The 20,472-nt window shown below is 38.5% G+C and overlaps 1 protein-coding gene and 1 long non-coding RNA gene across 2 annotated transcripts; one reads left to right on the top strand and one right to left on the bottom strand.

Annotated features, from left to right (window-relative positions):
• Positions 1-200: 200 nt before the first annotated feature.
• Positions 201-15,727, bottom strand: LOC147169697 (uncharacterized). Its single transcript, XR_015095727.1, has 4 exons — positions 15,187-15,727; positions 14,196-14,291; positions 12,220-12,372; positions 201-577 (listed from the first exon to the last, which is right to left on the bottom strand). It is a non-coding gene; the product is annotated as an uncharacterized LOC147169697 (long non-coding RNA).
• Positions 9,262-16,947, top strand: lyl1 (LYL1 basic helix-loop-helix family member). Its single transcript, XM_086081751.1, has 5 exons — positions 9,262-9,381; positions 9,554-9,695; positions 11,006-12,353; positions 14,217-14,314; positions 16,281-16,947. The coding sequence occupies exons 3-5, from the start codon at positions 11,779-11,781 to the stop codon at positions 16,817-16,819; spliced, it is 1,212 nt and encodes a 403-aa protein (XP_085937877.1). The 5' UTR covers positions 9,262-9,381; positions 9,554-9,695; positions 11,006-11,778; the 3' UTR covers positions 16,820-16,947.
• The last annotated feature ends 3,525 nt before the right edge of the window (positions 16,948-20,472 follow it).

Genomic DNA, 20,472 nt, shown 5'->3' with positions numbered 1-20,472 from the left:
AGGTTGCATGAGTACATTTCATCAAAGCAGCAAAACGAGTGAAAAACATGACACTATGAATTCAAATATGACTTACTTATTCTTCTGTATTTGCCTTTCAGAAGTTACTCGTGTCATTATAATGTGTATAAAAATGCCCTGGCAAGATACACACACGTAAGCCTACCGGTCAGAACGTTAGGTTACGTACGTCTAAAAAAATAAAATAAAAAATGCTGTACCAAATATTTTGGCCAATGCCAATTTCCTATTAGTAGGCTTGTTGAAGCCTTTTAATGACAAAAGATGACAAAAAGTGCTTTTTGTTAAAGGAGACACAAAATGTCCCCGCATTTACTGCCCCATACAACCTGTGCACATTCACTCGGTCGGCTACACAAGAGCGACGTTGTTACACACGCACACGCGCGGTGGTATGAACACAAATAGCAGCTAATAAGCACAACATGAACCAAAAATAGCATTTAACAGTTCCAGGTAACTCACATAACGTTGTCCCCGTGTTTGTTTTTCCAGGCCGCCTCCTCGCTGGCGACATCCAAACATGCAGGGTCAGGTGGAGGCCGAAACAGGAAGTCTTCAAATACAAACAGGAACACGTAAATACAATTTGTTAGTCGGGCAGGACAAGTTCAACACGTTGCATCTTGATCATGTTTGATTGTTGTCTGCAGCTTTTATACAGCCTTCATAGAAACGCCGGACTTGTTCAAAGGATTGCACGCTGTCAGTTCTGTAAACGGAAACAGGTCGAATGCAGAACTCTCATGCTGAGGAGTAAAAATGAGTGATGATTTACATCATCATTTTCTTAGCCTTATCATCACCATCCACCAAAACACTACGTTGTAAATGTTTGTACTTCCATTGGTGTGTGAATTTGAGGCATTGTAAAGCGCTTTGGGCACCATATTGTCATTTACCATTTTGGTGGCGACAAACTCTAATGTTCATGGTTTGGGCTTTAGTAAAAAATTATTTGTTGACAGGGTCCGACTTACTGTAGAAGGAAGAAAAATATCAAGGGCGAGGTAAACCCGAAATAGATGAAGTTATGGTCATAAATGAAAACCCGCAATAGAGTGAAGCCACAATCATCGAACCCCAAAGTAACGTCATGAAGCAGGTCAGCGGGAACTCGTAGCACACGTGTATGACAGATGTTCATCTCACCTCCAGCTCTTGTTTATTCCTTCCCTCCCCTTGAGGGCACGCCTGGTGTTAATCCTTCCCTCCTCCACCTGGACCGGACCACCCGCACGCGAGCGGCCCACCGGCACAGAGACTGTGGACCTGAGTGCGCATGCGGATGTCAAGTTGGCATCTCTCTATGGGGAGGAAGGATATAAGCAGAATGAAAATGAGAAGAGGCCAAATTCACCAGATAATTGATTAGGTACATCAACACGATCTGATCGCTATCAAGTCAACATTTTTTATTTTGGCCTTGATTTAATGAACACACACAATTGCTTTATGATCTGATTTTGGTTCATGTGTACGCATTGGTAAAATATTACACACTGCTCTCTCAGTACAATGCAATGCAGTTCTATGGTAACCTTACTATATGACGGATTAGAATTATGATAACGATATTGTCAATTCAAACTGAGCATTATCATTTATGTGCATGTCTTTTTGCATACAGACGTTTACTGAAGATGTGTTCATTCAGCGTTCATTATCCAATGTAGGTGCACAACCTCCAGTCCACCTGTTATTAAACGAATGAATGAAGGAGATAACACGTGTTAATTTGAAAAGATTCAAATAAACCCCCTTTTTGATGTGTTTGAAGTAAAAAAAAAAGTTGATCCAACTATAATTATAATTTCATATTTTTTGTGAATGTTGGAAAATGGCAGTAGTAAAATTAATTAGCTGCACAATATTTGCTTAAAAAAGAAGTGTATAATGTCTGACCTTTTTTGCCCCTGCTGGGTCAATTGATTTAATGTATTTTTTTAAGTCATTTATTTGCAATAAAGAAACATATTTCAAAAGTATTTAGATTTAAAAAAAAATAAAATAAAATAACATGTTTGTGGGGAGTTTTCAAAATCAAAACAGAAGGGCTAATCTGCTTGTTCTGAATTGTGCTTATGAGGCGACTGTTTCATTCATTTGTGTGGGATGATAGTTGTGTCGTACACAGGACGTTGAATGCTAAATGTTTGTCTCCCTCTAATGGCAAAACGATCAAATCACTGCACTCACACGTCAATGATTTTGTTCAGTAAACTTTGCCAAAACAGATGAGGATGAAATCCCTTTACAATCACTGTCACATTAATTAGATTGCATTTTATGCCTTTGGCTCAAACCCTAAACACGTTTTGATGAGTCCGACCCCTCATGATAACAACTTCAGAAATTGGATGCGCCTGCCCCTCCTGATATGTTGTCACACGCTAGACAATCAAACATTTTTGGCGTTTACAGGGCCCCACATATGGTAATCAAATAAAACATTACGGCCGGACGGATGTTTCATATAACAACATTTCAGCTAGCGCTAGCTTGCATGGAGCAGAGGGACAATGAGAGAAGCGTGTGAGAGAAAGTTGGAAAGTGATGCGGCGTTTCCTATTATTACAGGATGGAGGTCGACAACAAGCCACACTCAAACACAACTGTGGAATTTGGACTGTGCGAGCGCTGATGATGAGAAATGTGACACAAGGAAGACACAATACTCTGTTGTTCCGAAACGTGTCACCGTGACCTGAGGATACTATCACAACGCTCACACATCTACTGTGCATTGTGCAATGGATCTTAATCCAGATTCCGATCAAATTGTATGCACTCTATGTCTGTTGCATTGTTTGTAAAAGAGGGGTACACATTTCTGAATCTACACCCTTTAAAATAATTCACACAAAAAGGAGCCGAAGAGAAGCAGAAGAACCATTTGCTACCTTCCAGCCAATCAGAAAAAAAGGTCATTAAAAAAAAAAAACAGATATCAAACTCAAGGCCCACCATGATTTTATGTGGCCCGTGAAAGCAAATCCATGCTTGTCAACTTTCATGAGCCATGCTCAAATCCTCCCCAAAATTTCAATTTGTCATGTATAATAAATAACAACGTTGAGGTTTTGCAATCATTTTTTTTGTTGGTGACCACTGGTTTCGGTGTACTTAAAGAAGCGTATTCTGTGTTGCTCTTCTTAGCGCAGCGTCCCTGGCTTGTGTCCAAAAGTAGAGGGTGTGTTCAATCAAGGAAACAATTGATTTTGAGTCCATTATGTTCCCATTAGCCCCCTGCCTGCCCAAGGAAGTCAAAAGAGAGATAGGAGACAATAAGGAGACCTGTTTGTCCTTGAAGCACTCACTCAATGCCCCCGTGTTGCGTTTAGGGGCGTGTCTTGATTTAAATGCACAGTTGATGTAAAAGTGAGTAATGCTATTCTCCACCTGTGGCCATGGCAGACATATCCTATGTGGAAAAGCCTCTAATCCACCCTAAGCACATCACCTTATCAACTCCACTAATATAACCCTCAACCAGCAGGTCTCGAGAAGCCAAACCAGGAAGTGTGCACAGGAAACAGCTGTAGCCTGCATCCGCTCGTTCGCCTCGTGCCAGGTGCATCCTGGGAAAAGGAGCCATGTGTGACCGTCGACAGGCGACTGGCACTCTTATACCTTGACCTCACTGAGATAGAAAATAATAATGATAATAATAATAATAATAGGTCATAAATGGGTACATTAAGAATCTAATAATAATGAAGTAAAACTTGTAACTTTAGATTTTTTTTCTATATTACATGAAAAGTCATACTATAAAGAAAAAACAAACCTAATATTTTTTCTTAGTAATAAACCTTTATAGCTAGTCACAATTTTGCCTATAATAAAATTACAGTATATCAAGCAATTATATTGTAATTTGAGAAAAACATTTTTTTTAACATTATGTAGAAAATCTTAATATTAGAAAGAATAAAACGTAATTAATTTCACTAAAATTACTTTACAACAATACAAAAAAAATAGTCTTAATAGTAATACAATCAAACTTAAAACATAAAGGGGGAAATGTTAAATTTTATCATGTTACAAAAAGGCAAACTGTTTTAATATTACCTGAGCAACCAAAATACTCATAAAAGCGAAACTTGTCTTATTTGAATAAAGTTATAATATTATAATACATAATACTAAGAGAACAAAAACACACATTTTCAACAAGTTATAATAATAATAATAATTTTATTTGTAATCACTACGATAAAGATGTTGTACACAAAAAAATACTTAATACAAGAACATAGAATATTGAAAGTAAAAAAAAAAAAGAAGAAGTTAATTATATAAAAAAGTCACTGAAAATGAGATCGCAGTTGCTCAGGGTTCAGGTAACGACCAATCACGGCTCAGCTTGCAAATGTCACATGACCAACCTCAGAAAACAGGTGAGCCGTGATTGCTCTTTAGCCCTGAGCAACTGTGATGTCATTTTCAGTTGACAGTAAGTAGCAAAATGGCCGCCCGCTGAGAGAGATCAAAACGGGTGGATTTTGCTGCTTAATTCATATTCAAAAATTCCACAAATGCAATATTTATCAGAATTCTGCATTTAGACTATCGGTGCACATACAACATATTGTAAAGAACATTTTTGGGTTGACTTACACTTTAAGAAAAGTCAATTTTAATCAAGTCATACTTTTACGACAAACAAATATGAACCTTTGTTTTGTAATAAAATATCTTTATTCAAGTTTTTTCTACACCCTGTTGGAATATGACAAGGAAAAATACTACTAGTAGGATTTGGAGTAATATTAGTGGTCATAATAGAAAAAGTATTGGGCGAGAAAAAGTTAATTACATGTGAACAAAGATGCATTACTACAAAACAAACAAATCTTTTTTCCAATATGGAAAATCTGATCATGACTTTTGGTATAAAATCAAACTGAACACACTTCATAAAGCTGAATTTGTGTTTGTCCTTTAGACCCCCCCAAATAAATCAAGTATCATGATCACAATGACGCCTATCAGGGTTTGTGTCCTATTATTTATCTTGGTCATCTTTTGAAGTGTGCAGAACAATGAGGCCCATAAAAGAGCAGCAGACGAAGAGAGGAAAAGGAGAACTTTAGTGCACGTGGTGGCGAGCGTGTGTACTATATTGTTTGTCACTTTCTCCATCAATTGCGCCGTGAATATGGCCCCCAAACAATTAGCCGCGACGATCACTATCACGCTGCACACAATCGTGTTTACATGCTGCGAAGGAAACGCGGACATGGAGTCCACTTGGTGGAGTGTGTCCCGTCTCGCTATGTGTGTGTGTGCGTGTGTTTGTCCTCACTTTTCAGTCTTCTGGCCTCCCTTAACGGGAACGTATTATTTATTAGCGTACATACGATATTTAAAAAAATATCAGGAAAAATACATTCCTGCCTTGGCTTCAATTATTATTTTTATTTTTTTTAAACACATCCTTCATTGATCTTTATTGTCCGGTCTTGTATAAACAAGCAACAGCACTTGTTGTCTAAATCAGTAGTTCTCAAACTTTTTACACCTTCAAAAAAGCTCTCCAAGTAACACCACAATGACCAGCATGCAAATACAGTAGCGTATATTAGACCAATATGTTCATCGAAACATGTGTCCTATTATTGTAAACAACTATAAGATGATGCACAGTTTGAACAATAACACTCTGTTTAAATGTAGTGCATTTAAAAACTGTACTGCGACAATAATTCAATTAAAATTAAAAAAGAAAAACACTTTATTGTAAAAGAGTGTATTGCCCTTAAAAGTTATATAGTTTACTTAACAAACTGCTTTTGGTGGATTTAAAGGGATACTTGACTCATTTAGCCATTTTTTCCAGCCCCCCCCCATTTGGGTTAAAAAAAAAAGTCATGCCAGGGAAACCCCAAAACTAGGTTAGTAGGGCTCCCTTTGGTCAGTTTTTAAGAGCAGTCAAAGCAAACAAACATATGATAGGAAACAAATGCAAAAACAATGATTCAGAAAGTACAATGTTAAATTATTCATTCAACAATATGTTTTTAATAGAACCTCTTAAATTATCTTGAGGAAAGTTTTACCAGGTGAGAAGGAAGAGAATTCCATATCAAGGCGCCTCGATATTTTCAGCAGCAACAAGTTAAAAGGGATACTTTACTAATTTTGCAAGTATCAGCAGTAAAAAAAAAAAATTCTATCATGAATTTGATAATTTCATTATTTTAAAAAGACGTTTTGCCTCAACTCAACTTGCTCAACTTGTAGACGTTAGGTAAGCCGTGATTGGTTGTTATCTGAGCCCTCAACACGTGTGATGTCATTTTCAGTTGGCAGCAAGTGTTGTAGCAGTAGTTTTGGTATTACTAATACTAATACTAATACTAGTATTAATAGTAGGATTAGTAATAGTAAATGTAGGCTACTAATACTCTGTGATATTAGTGTTTCAAATTTGTATTATAATCTATAAGAAGACATATACCAGTTAGCTTTTTCCACAAAAATGGCAGTTGGCAACCTCACCTTTTTTTTTTTTAAATTCAAGGTAATAACGTTCATGCAAAAACGCTCGGCAGACCTTTTATGCCCGTAAAAGAATTTTGAACATGTTTATAATTTGATGGCGATAAGAAAAGCTGTTTGTGAGCATAAAGATGGTTTGTAAGGGTCTGTAGAAACGACGTTTTGCAGTCTTGAACAAAACCTGACGAAATATCAACACTCACTTCATGGGCACACCCTCGAAAGCCTGCGCCGCTCAGTGAGATTCTGGCTCTCTAAATTTTGTCTTTTCGCAAGAACATTTTGAACGTTTAAAATGCTTGAACGAACACTGATGGAAGCGCACATTCGCTCCCTTCGACAACACGCGCTAGCGTTAGCCCCTCGGTTGGATACAGGCTGTAGTTTCAAAAGCCCCAGTGCACAAAAAAATGATTGACACCTCCTGGGCCACGCCTCCTAGCTCTGATTGGTTTCTCAAAAATCATATTAGGAGGTACAAAACGGTCCTGAGGGGGATGTTTTTTTCCCACAGATCATTTCACTCCTGATTATCTTAATTATATATATTTTTTAATTGCAAACTCTGTAACATTAACTTAAGATGATCTGATTCCTCAAGTAACTGAATTTGAATTGTGATGGTGTTATTCCAGTCCCTCATGTTGTACTTTTATACGTTGAAGGTTTGATCAAGTGGAACTGCAGCTGCTGAATGCAAAGCGGCAAAACACAACCCACAGAATATTTGCAGTCTGCATATTCACTCTCACGTGCAGCGATGATGATGATGATGATGATGATGATGATGATGATGATGATGATGATCACAGAGTACAGCAATAATACAACAATAACAGTGCTGATGACAGATTTGTCGCACAGTTACTCAGCAAAGCGTTCCCTTTCCCAGGACCTCCAGGTCACGTTCGAGCGGAGTGGACATGACGATTGTGAGCACGCGGTTGAGCGTCTGAAAGCGCGAGGGAACGCCGAAGAGGTGCTGACCTGCGGGTTGCGGCGGCCGCAGACGAGAACAAAGAGCAGGCGTGAGACACATTTAGGAAGGAAGTCGGAGAGGAAAGTGGCCATGATGACGACTCTTATTGGCCATCAGCGACACAGGTGCGCTAGACCGAGGCGTCCCAAATTCCCGCTCGAATCCCATGAATGAAAAATGTTCCATCCTGTCACACACACACAGATGCACTTTGTACAGTAAAGTGGAGGTGCTGCTTTTGGATACAGCCTAAAAGGCGAGCTGTTTGAGTCCCCTGACTACCACAGGGAGATTATTATGGGATGCCTTGGTTTAACCACCTTCAATTATTAGATACATTATTAAATAAATTTTAAATAAACAACATAACATTTATCACAGGTAAATATTGTAATTTATATAATATATATATATATATATATATATATATATATATATATATATATATATATAAACTGTTAGTAGCCCTAAGTGATTAAAACACAAACACACAAAACGCCTAGGACAACCACAACAAAAAAAGTGGGCCTTAAAATATCATCCTGGGGGCCTTAAATGCCCCCCCCACACACACACACACACAACTTTGAGACCCCTGATTTAGGGACTTCAATGAACCAAACTCCACACAGATTTGAACCTTGAATCGTAGAACTGTGGAGCAAACGCGCAAACCACTAGTGCACCATGCTGCTGTAAAATGACATTACTAGATATAAAAAACTAGGAGTGTCAGGTGATTTAAATTTCTAATCGAAATTAATCGCACGACTTGGTTAACTCACAATTTATCACAAATTTTATATCTGTATAAGTTTTCATACACTCGTTAACATAAAAGTGTGTGTGGGGGGGTAAATAGAAATATGGCTGCATCTTTTAGTCATTGATACAGTAATTTCATAATAAATCATAACACTAAGTTAAAATTGAAAAGATGTATTGTATTGTAAAAATCGAGTGTGATATTGATTTGTGTTGGTCATTTTTCTGCCACTAGATGGCATAATTGCTTTTGTAAGACGTTGGTGACAGCTCAGTGCATTTTTCTTTTCATATTGAGAGCCATCTAATCTTTAACATGAAGTCACTTGTGAAATTCTGCACATTTTTTAAATTGTAAAATACAACTTGACCCCAGTCTCCACAAATAAATGCATTATTATTCAATTTATTACAGCAACATTTTGACGTGGACGTCTGCTGCGTTGCGACCCCAGCACGTGCTTTCCAAGTAAGGGGCGGTCATTAATCGCGAGTTTAAAAAAATTTGTGCCGTTAAAGGAACTTTAAATTCACTCATTTTGACACCCCTAATAAAAACAGATCTTATTGTTCTGTGTCATAATACCATATAAGTTCATGTGGGTGTGAAAGCAACTATAACTAACGTGTTTGTTTTTACTCCCATATTGTCATATTTTTAGCATGAACATAATCATGCATGAAGTCGGGTAGGTGTGTGCGCAGTTGGCTGATTGCAATCCAATCAGTCTCCTACTGACCATGTAGTGTACATTCGTGTGTGTGTGTATGTGTTGCGGTGGGGCTTGGTGTTAGTATTGTGGGTGTGTGTGTGTGTGGGGGGGGGGGGGCAGTGGAGGTTTCTTATCTGGAGGCCACAGGCAGCTTTTGAGGCTCTTATCAGCAGCCACCACATTGTAGCAGCACATCCTCTTGTCCAGCAGGGAGCGGAAAACTCTCCTCGCAACAGGGACGACCCACACCAACCCCCCCCCCCCCCGCCTCCACCTCCATGCCCCCCCCCCCCCATCTCACATTCTGACTGTATCCCAGCATTCCGACTGGCAGCCAGTTACAGCATTGTGTCGTCTTGGCGACTGACAGACAGATGGACGGACGGACAGAAAGTGAGTGAGCGCAGCGTGAGAGACTCGCGGGATGACAGCAGTGTCAACATCATCTCCATGCGTGCTCGCGCTCGTCTTTTGCTCTCATTTGACAGCACAAAAGCATCGCGTTGCTCCACTTTTGGATCGACGTGCTTTTCATTGATGACGCCTTTTCTTACTTTTCCAATAGTGGAAAAGTCCTTGAGTGGCGTGTCGGACAATTTGGGCTCCAAAGACAGAACGGAACCTTGATGACGAGATACTACATGAGACTCGACGCTTTTTTGCATCAATTTTGGACTTTGAAGCCATATGGAGGCCATCATGTATATGTGAGTATTGTTTTTGTTTCTATCGAGTGCTGCCTAGCATATTGATTAGACCACCTGTCATACAGAACATCCAGCATCAAGAAATGCTTTTCTGTGGCCTTTTCAATTTCACAATGATTAACATTTTGCTACTTTAAGCAGGAATGAGGAATTTCAACCCGAATTGACCTTATATATATATATATATATATATATATATATATATATATATATATATATATATATATATACAAATTTGAACTGGCTCTCTGTTAGACTAGATGAATCAGACTTTTTTTTTTACGTTAAGTGAAAGTATAGTCAATACTATATTCTGAATATCTTGACAAATTATAATGTGCATTACCATTTGCATTTTTTTGCAATTAAAAAAACTAAATGATTTTTTATAGCATAATCAAATTTGCAGTAGGTTAAATTTAATTAATTAAACATTCATAAACATATTAAGAAAGATTACATCACACGTCTGTATTGCTACAATGTAACACAAAAGGAATGTAAAATAATTTCTCACGTAAAACATAATAAATAATTCCTTAAATTGACAAGTTTTCTTGCCCTCACTGCTTTTCAGGCCAGGCTTTAATTAAGTATTGATTGGCCAAATATGATTTGATTATCTTGTTTATGTTGATCACTGCCTGGAATAAATAAATAGATGAAAAGGAAAAAAATTAATTTATAATATACAAAATATATCAATATATTGATTACCAAAAACAGTACTTGTGATTGCAAAATGTACAAATGCACTAATTGTTGCTTCATGTACTGCTTTATATACAACAGGAGGAAATAACAAAGTTGAAAGTAACCATCATGACATTTCCAAACTGTTAAATACTGCTGTTTAAATTAAATTAAAAGCATATAAAAAAATCAATCTATTTAACAATAGTTTCTACATGCGGAGTAGCAAAATGTTTATTTAAAAGCAATTTGCGATGTTTCTGTTGATTTGATCGAAAACAACAAGCTATGCAAGTGCGCCTCATTGTGAAAGAGGGAACTGTCCAAAACAAAAGTCATGACCATCAAGTGGCAACAAAACAGGAACAAATGCTATTGCAAAACCTACAAAATGACGGTGACTCAGAACCGACACCTACAGAAAGTCAGCCTTTGCACTGCAGTTCGACGACTATTGTTTACTACATTCATGATATTACGTGAGTCTTTCCCTTCACGACATTCTTTTGTGTCCGTGCATGCCGTGCAAAGCTCGACATACTGTACGTCGAGCCTCCTCTAAATATGTACGCCAACTATACACTAAATCCCACGTGTGTTTTCTCTTTTGTTTCCAGACGCTTTGATATGCATCCAATCTTCGCCAGCCGGGAACATTTTGAACGCTTTAAAGGATTTTGACTCACATCCTCAAAACACACACACACAAACACGGACACGGACAAACTCACTTGACACATCAGAGAATCCTCAATACAGGATGTGTTTTAAGGACAAATACAGACTTCCATTTTGGGTCACGTTGCGCTCGAACCTCCATTAAAGTTCACTCGAGTGCATTGTTGGAAAGTTACAGATATGTCCGTTTCAAGGCAGTGTAAAGGCAGGATTACACTGCACCGGGTTCACTCCTTCTTTCGAAAGAACAATACTTTTGCGTAGAATTTCACTTAATCGGTCCAAAAATGATTATTTCTTCACCACAACGAATGTATCTTTGCTCATCTGACGTATGGTGACAGGCCAAACAATTAAATGCTCTGCCACTAGGAGGCAGATGGGAGAATGAACCACCTGTTGCCGAAATAGAAGCTAATAGGGCCTCATTTCACACTGAGGAAAGTTGTGAGTAAATTGAAATAATATAATTTTTTTTCAGTATTATTGTGAACGTTTTGGTTTGGTGATTTTAAAATGGTGGGCAGAAAGCTGGCATAACTATGTCACACTTTGAGCCTTCCCTGTGAAAAATGCTATTTTTCAATTAGATGCAAGAAGTGAGGTAGAATAAAAAAAATAAAAATAATAATCTGGTGGAAAGTGCAACAAAACATACAGAAAGCGTATGCATTATGTGAGGGGTCGCACAAGAGAATGTTAGCCATCATATATGGAAGCAGCAAGCAAAACGCACACTGACACAAACACCATGATGGAGAAGGTGAACGCCGTAGAGCCGCACGCCTCCCCGCACCCCCTCCCCGGCTCCTCGTCGCCATCGTGCGACAAAGATGTCCCCGAACACGGCGAGACGAGCGCATCGAGCGATGTGCGCATCGAGCCCGTCGTCATGGAGACGGAGGAGCATCAGGGAAGACCGGCATTGAGTGCTTCCCCCACCAAGTCGCCAACACCTGCCTTCCCGCCGCCACTCCTCCCGGCCAAGAACAACCCGGGCCCGCTCCCACTTCCACCATCTTCATCTTCATCCTCATCCTCATCACTTCCTTCACACATCCCAGTTATCAGCCTGGCCCACAGCAAGCCCCCTCTAGCCATCCCCAACCCGCCACTGACCGCCCTGCACCCGATTCCCAAAAAGCCTCCTCACCTGGAGCTGCGTCGCACTCAGCTGGCCTGTTTGCCCGTCAGCGCTTCCGGAGGGTCAGCGGGTTCAGGGGGCGGAGGCGGTCCATCCGTGCTGGCACAGACGTACCTGCAGCCTGCTCATCCATATTTCTCCAGGTGATGACACTTTTTCCACCTAAAAGAAAGCATTTTACGCTTGAGTACGAGATTGATAGATACCATAATAATTTTGATGTTTAGACAAACTTTTTTGAAGATATCTTAAAAAAAATTTGGGGTGACAACAATATGTTCTATGCAACCCCACTAGTCAAAATACGGTATTCTGGTTAATATTGCATTGGTGGAAAATGTTGTTATATTTAGTTAAGCAGCAAAATCCAGCAGTTTTTATCAATATCAGAAGGCGGCCATTTTGCCACTTGCTGTCGACTGAAGATGACATCACAGTTTCTCAGGTCTCAGGTAAAAAAACATCACAGCACAGCTTCAGAAAACAGGTAAGCTCTGATTGGTTGTGGCGTAAACCCTGAGCAACATTGATGTCATCTTCAGTCGACAGCAAGTGGCAAAATGGCCGCCCCCTTAGATGGGTAAAAAACGGCTGGATTTTGCTTCATAACTCAAGTAGCTCTTTTAATATGTAAAATATACTCACTGTACATATTTGACATACAGTGGTGCCTTGAGATACAAGTTAAATTTGTTCCATGACATTTTCATTAACAAAATGAAATAAAGAGTGCTACTACATTTTCCACAAAACTATAATTATAGCAAAAATGTCCTTCATTTTTGTCTCTGTTCATTTCACATGCGCGTTTGGGGTTAATTTTAAATGTATATATTTTATTCGTTCGGCAATACTGTACAGTTGTACAAACAAAGGAAGGTCAAAATGTCTTGGAAATTGTAGCTTACTTTCTTCCACAATACTTATTGGGGTCTTTTATTTTTAGTCTTTCACTTACAATGCTTCATATACATTGTTGTTTTTTAAAAGTAAAACTAATACTAAATCTAATAAAAACTAATCCAAAGCATAAAAAATAAAAAATTAAATAACAAACCCAAAAAAAAAAAAAAACTAAATAAAAACTATAATGAAAAATCCCAAATCTGAAACCATCTTTTCCCATTAAAAATAATAGAAATACCATTAATCCGTTCCAGCCATGGATGTTTTCTTCATTTGGAACTGGGGCATTAGTCAAAGTGAAGGAAATAACAAATAATTACAAATACGAGTCAGTGTTCAAAACAAAACATTTTTAAAAAATCATGAAAAGCCTACTAAAACAGCTGAAATAAATTTTAGGTTAATCAGAGGCACTATAAATGGTGTCAGGTGTGTGCTGACTCCCATTTAACATGTGATTGGTTAGTTCTGAAGACAGCCACAATCCCGTTTTAAGAGTGCGTGCACACTTGTGCAACCACATTATCTTGGAACTGTAAGACAGGCTAACTAACCACTCATCCCATCAGGCCAGCCTTGATTTTTGTTGTGTGAAATAATTATTCACCTTATTTGTAAATTGTTTTATCCATTTTTTGCAACCACGTTTAGTCTAGTATGCATTTGATCTCACTTTAACATTCACATCATGTGAAGTTTGCTCAATTAAATGCGACAAGCAAAATCTGGCAGCCCCTCTTTATCCAAGCCGTCCAACTGTGCATCTCTTCCCAGCCCCCCCCCCCCCCCCCCCCCCCAAAAAAACGGATTTTCTGTCACAGCAGAAGGATTGTGCACATTAGCTCACTGTATGACTTCACCGTTTATCCTGGAAGCCCGTCCCTGTCGATCATGCTCGCACCAGGAGTCAATCATCTATTCCCCCCACCTGAGGTACAATCATCCACTAAGTGACCTTTATTAGACCGGCCACAAACTCTCCACGCGCTCGCAATTAATGAAGCGTCCCAACAAACGGCTTCCGGCTCGGCTAACAACATCCACCTTTGTTTTCTTTGTGCTGCCTGTGTGTTGTTTACCTTTTTGTTGTCTTCCTTCAGCTCTTTCTTGGGCGCATCCGGGGGAAGCTACGGTGTCATCACTGGTGGTCGAGTTAAGAGGAGACCTTCGTCACACTTTGAAATGGAGATTAACGATTGTGAGTATGTTTCATACAAAAAGTCCTGTAATTTAAAAATAATAATTTTTCGCCTTATAAGGAGAGTTGGCAAATTGTTTGTGTAAAGAATCACTTTTTGTCAAATCTGCCACTTCTGGTCCCATCTTGTGTCTAAATTGATATTTAAAGGGATCCATGACATTATTTTTCATGTACAATGAATACCTTTAAAAACACTTTTTGCCACTTGCTGTAGACAGAAAATGACATGACAGGTGCTCAGATTTCAGTAAACAAAAACAGGCTCACCTGTTGGGTTTGGTCATATGACGTTAGCAAACTGAGCCATGATTGGTCGTTACCCGAGTCAAAAGCAAGTGGCAAAATGAGTTTTTAAAGGTATTAATTGTTCATGAAAATTAATTTATATAGAAAATATTAACTTTTTATTGCTGACAATGGCTACATGAGTTCAGTATCCCTTTAAGGCCACTACACCTGAAGGTGCGACAAACATTTTTTTTTGTTACCTCCGAGAAGCACCTCTTTTGCTCATTTGTAGCGCAATAACAAGAAACATTATTGGTTTGAAATTAGATTTTTTTGAAAAGGCTACAGGGGGCGTACCCATGATGTGTGCAACAAATGATTGACACCTCTTAAATTGCGCGTTCTGTCTCTGATTGGATGTTTTTGTTCTGTTGGTCGTTTTTCCTCGACCATGGTTTCTTGTATATCAAATTAGAGGCACAAGATGGAGTCAAACTATTTTTTTTTTTTTTAAACACGGACTGTCAAATCATAATGATTGTTTGAAAAAAATTGGCAAATAGTGTTGTTTGTTAACTTGCAAGTTTTTATTCATAAGAGATACCTTAGTTTAAATTTTTGTAATTACGCCAAAATCTAACCTTCTCCGGCATTTCTTTATGCCATGTTTGTGGATGCACCGACTTCCTCATCTTCTCTTGGAAAATAGTCTGAACAGTTCTGGAGGGAGGTTGGGGGCGGAAAGTGAAACTGTACGTCAAGAAATTATACCATTGAAAAATAAATAGTGTTGAAACATATAAAGGGCCTAATTTACATCAACAAGAAATATGGGGAAAACACTTAAATTGATTTGCACCTGAATGTAGATCTGTACAAAAATGTATTGACATTCCCACAAAATGATTGAAATACTTAAGTCCCATTCCTGTGGCTCCTGTGGATATATATAAAAAAAAAAAATCACTAAATTAATTTATGTTTTAGATAAAAAAGGAATAATCAAATATTAGGAAGAAGTCCAAATTTGTAATTTGTCAGAAACAGACGAAAAGTAGATGAAAGAGCAGAAAATGTGCATATGATGTACACAAAATTCAAAGTCAGAAAATTAATTTTTAAAAAAGGCAGACAAAATAACTTTAAAAAGTAACTATTAAATTAAATTAAATAAATAAATCTCCAAAAATACCACAAAATTGCCAAAATGTCAGAAAATTTATAGCAAAAAGTAGCCATAAAATGTCCAAAAAAGGAAGAGACAGAAAATGACCATAAATATAGTATGTTCATAAAATTGCTAAAAATGTCAGCAATTTGACAGAAAGATAGAAAAGTCAAAACATTATGAAAAACTAAGTCTGAAAAATTACACGAATGGTAGAAGAAAATGAATTATTAAAAAGTATTGGATGCTGCAGATTAGGCGCCACTTGATGACAACACCTGTCAACGACACGCCCAACTAAAGGACTCATATCCCTTACATGTTACACTTTTGCAGCTCCAGACAGATTTTATTTTTATTTTTTGCCTAAAATGGCTCTTTTGACAGTAAAGGTTGCTGACCCCTGTACTAGAGTTCCTAAAAAAAAATAATAATTCTACAACAATATGATGAGTTCAAAGGGCCCAATTGAGTGCTAATTCCATAATGGCTGAGTGTCAAGGACAACGTTTGATCCAACAGGTTTTGTGTGTGTGTGTGTGTGTGTGTGTGCGTGTGTGTGTGTAGCGGGTCCCCCTCAGAAAATCGCCCGCCGCGTCTTCACCAACAGCCGCGAGCGCTGGCGTCAGCAGAACGTGAACGGCGCCTTCTCGGACCTGAGGAAGCTCATCCCCACGCATCCGCCCGACAAGAAGCTGAGCAAGAACGAGATCCTGCGTCTGGCCGTCAAGTACATCAACTTCCTGGTCACCCTGCTGGACGACCAGGCCCAGGACGGGAGCAGGGACTCTGACTCGGAACCAAAAGTGGACTCGTCGGGCCTGGACAACAAACTGGAGCCTCTCTTCCAGTGTGACACCCCACCTCCGTCGCAAGGCGCCTCGCCGCCTTCAACTTGCCCCGCGGTGATGAGGACCCAGCATCGCGATCGAGACTCCACTGACTCGGCGACGCCGCTCGCGGCCTCGCCGACGAGCTCTAGTTGCGAAAGCGATTTGAACAGCGAGGACAGCTTTGGGGCAAAGGCCTCTGTGGTCACGTGTGGCACTCTGGCCAAGGTCAAAGGTCAGATAAGAATGGTGGCAGCTGCAAATGATGAGCGGTGATGCCACAGGATGAGATAGAACTGATCCGATACCAAAGAGACATGCTTGTTGTGCCGCCGTGCTTTCACATTCGTTTTGTGTCATGTTGGTTGTTGTCGTCTTTTTCAGTAAAGTGCAAACGTTGTGCAGTCGAACGTGCTTCATTCGCGATGACGTTTAATCCTAAGAAAGAAATGTACAGGGTCGGACTGGAATCAAACTACAACTGCGCCTGTTTTCTCATCAGCACCCGCAAGGCACAACCTTAATTCCTGTGACTACGTAGAACACATTTGAAGATCATATCAGTTACTTTATCGAAACAGTTGAACCTCACATTCATTGGCCAGTACAGTGAAAATCGACATACCCATCTATCAAGCATGAAGTTACACAACCGAAACCAATGTCACAAAATATATCCAGATCTTGGCCCTATTGTGACATAACAGTGGGGCTAATTTTAACAACAAAGCAATCCTTACACCGCGATTCTCTACTCGTGACAATTGCAACGATCAGATATTTTATTTTCTCGCAAGCAAATTACACCCTGAAAACAGGTGGGTCAAAAATAATTAAATTATGGATCTAAAATGGACCGATCGACTTTATGGGTCAATTTGACCCAACTTTCTGAGTTATTTTATACAAAATTACCCTTTTTTTTTTGGACCCAAGTAAAGGATCTAACCAATATTTGAGTTGAGCTGAAAGACCAATTTCTTGACTCAAAGTTGGGTCAGATCAACCCACGTAGAGAATCGGTCCATTTTTTACCTATAGTTGGGTTATTTTTGACCCAACTATTTTTAAAGTCTACTGTACACCAAACCATACTCATGTCAAAGACATAAAATAAGCAGAGCTGCAGTGTTGTTTGATGCACAGACTAGTATAACGTACTATATAAGCCACCTCAGTCATAAAAACTCACATGGCCTACGTACCAACATGCAAAAACCAATACAAAGCGAAATGTTGGGTTAAACAATCCAATAAATTATTATAGTGGTAAACTGTACATGTTGACTACTGGTTACAGGAAGAAGAAAAAACAGCCCGTTTTTATAATGCTGCCACCACCCACCATGCTTCACTGTCACTATGGTGTAGTATTGTTGAAACCAAATGTATTGTCTCTTTTGGAATGATGGCCAAATAGATTGACAACATTGATTTCAGATTTTTTTGCAATAAGCCACGTGAGATGTGGCAAACCGTGTTTTGACCAGAGTTGTGGAATGCAGGACCAAAGAGAACAAAACCTGAAACAGTTCGACTTTAGCCACAGGTGCTTCTATGAGCTTGTTTACCTGCCAGTTGAGTAAGAAGCGCCTGTGGCTAAAGCCAATCAGTGGCGGGCTTTTTACTTTCTGGACCTGGATTCTCCAACCCTGGTTATGATGACCCACTGAAACAAAAGGGTAAATGTTTTTGTCCATAATTGCAAAACATGTTTACCGTAAAAATAAAACAAAAAAAGTGAAATACGGTGGCAGCAACATTATGCTTTGGTGTCCGTTTTTTGGTCAGCTGGAACTGCAGCTTTAGTCAAGGTGGAAATAATTATGAACAGTTCAAAATACCAGTCAATGCCCCTTTTGTTTGAAAGAAAAATCTGGAAAAGCCCACCAGAACATCTGACATTGATGTGGGGCAGGTTATAATAGTTAAAAAAAAATTGTATTGGGGGGGGGGGGGGGGTCATTAATGAAATAAAACGAAATAAAAATAAATAACTGAAACTACATTTTTGTCAAGGGCTCTCCTTTTTTTCGCTCATATATGAAAACATATACAAACACAGTACAAACTTTCTATTCATACATCCATTTTAAATATATGACTTAAAAAAAAAAACTAAAACTAAGACTGAAAGGATTTGGGGGGAAAATACTGAAAATGAACAAACCCGCTCTGAAAACTAATTAAAATGTAATGAAAATTCTAAAACTCAAAGTGAAATTAAAACCAATTATAAATAAATATCCTATATATTATAACCCCGACGTAGGATTTAATCAATGTTGTTTTGAACTCACGTTGAGCTCTAGGCTCACACAATAATGTTTTATTTTCTTCTTTTTGTAAGAATAATTTCCTTCTAAATTCTTGTAAAGACAGATTACAAGGTGATGATAACAGATTAATAATGTGAGTCATAAACAGCAGGTAAATAAAAAAGTATGTGCTGTGACACCCCCAAAGCCGGATGCTGCCATTTGCTGACATTATGTTGTGACAATGGCAGCCATGGGAAAAATACCTTTATCATAATCCCATGATATTTTCAAGGGTAGATTTATTTTTATTTTTTTATGATTTGTTGTGCACACGCACACGCACGTGTGTGCATGTCATGGTGGTGTTTGACAACCAGCAAGGATTTATGTAACCACAGCAACTGTAAATGTGTGGTAATGTGTAAAGATGTAGGATGTGGTTCAAGATGGGATTTAGTGTATTGGGCAGGGCTGTTCATTAGCTTCCTAGTGGGTGTGGCTTGTAACATATCGGATATGTTTAGGCGTTAACTGAGTTTGGAGGTGGGGAGGACAGTAAACGGTCCCAGGGTGTTTCTGGGAAGCCCCATGCACCCACTTTCTGGACCACATAACAGGAAGTTTGCACAATATTTCACTCCCACCCAAAAAACACCAGCCCAATAGAACAATTGATCCAGCTCGCTGTGCAATTCTACAACTAAAACTTCATATTTATTAGTAAACATTTTAATCAGTTTTTTGGAGGGTTACATTTAGTGTAGCCTTTGGAGGACAATATAAAGACTAACATTTTGGTGTGGCCCGCGCCGTTTTTTAACCTGTGGCACGGCGAACATTGACACAACTGAGACACGTAATAATTGTTGCACAGCATTTTCTAATCATTTTTTTCACCTTGAAAATTGGTTATACTGGTAGTTAAAATGCATTTGTTCTTTTCAATATATAAATACTTCACATATATAATACACATATTTATACTGGCTATATAAAATAACGTTTTGTCCTAAAAAGTGTTTTATTTGTTTTTGTTTTTGGTGGAGGGGGGGGGGGGTTATTTTTAAATTAATTTGTCTCAATAAATAAACTGATGTTTGGTTTATTGTAAATAATTAAGTTCTAGATATATTGTTATAAAAATATACATTTAATCAGATTTTTTTCATGTGATTGGTTAACAACTTTTTAAATAAAATTAAAAATAAAACATTTTAGTTTATCAAATAATTGGCCAATTGATTACACTTATTTAAATGAAAGAAAATGGAATTTCTAAGCCTTTAACTGCATTAAATTATTGGTTAACTATTGTAGCACTAAATCATAACAAAATCCAGAATACATTAATGAATGCATTATTGTATTAAACTAATATATAAATATCAGGCCTAACGTGAACTACTTTTTTTTTTTTTTAACGCTATCCATAAATGACCTGGTCCATTTGCCCATTAAAAAAAAAAAATCAAATGTGTGCTCCACCTTTTACTGGTGGTTGAGTGTTGTGATGTTGGTGTGTTTACCTCCTCTAGTGCTGCCTCCAGGAGGCCAAGCAGGGTAAAGCTGGCCAGTCTGGCTCTCCGAGATAAAATGTCAGCGCCTCCACCCCTCCACCTCCAGAAAAATTAAGACATACCTGTACACACAAATAAGCAGACCAAACTG

Source organism: Leptonotus elevatus, chromosome 8 (genome assembly GCF_054856555.1).
Source record: "Leptonotus elevatus isolate MCC_2025b chromosome 8, RoL_Lele_1.0, whole genome shotgun sequence".
NCBI lineage: Eukaryota > Metazoa > Chordata > Actinopteri > Syngnathiformes > Syngnathidae > Leptonotus > Leptonotus elevatus.
This window is presented reverse-complemented; position numbering and strand designations above follow the sequence as displayed.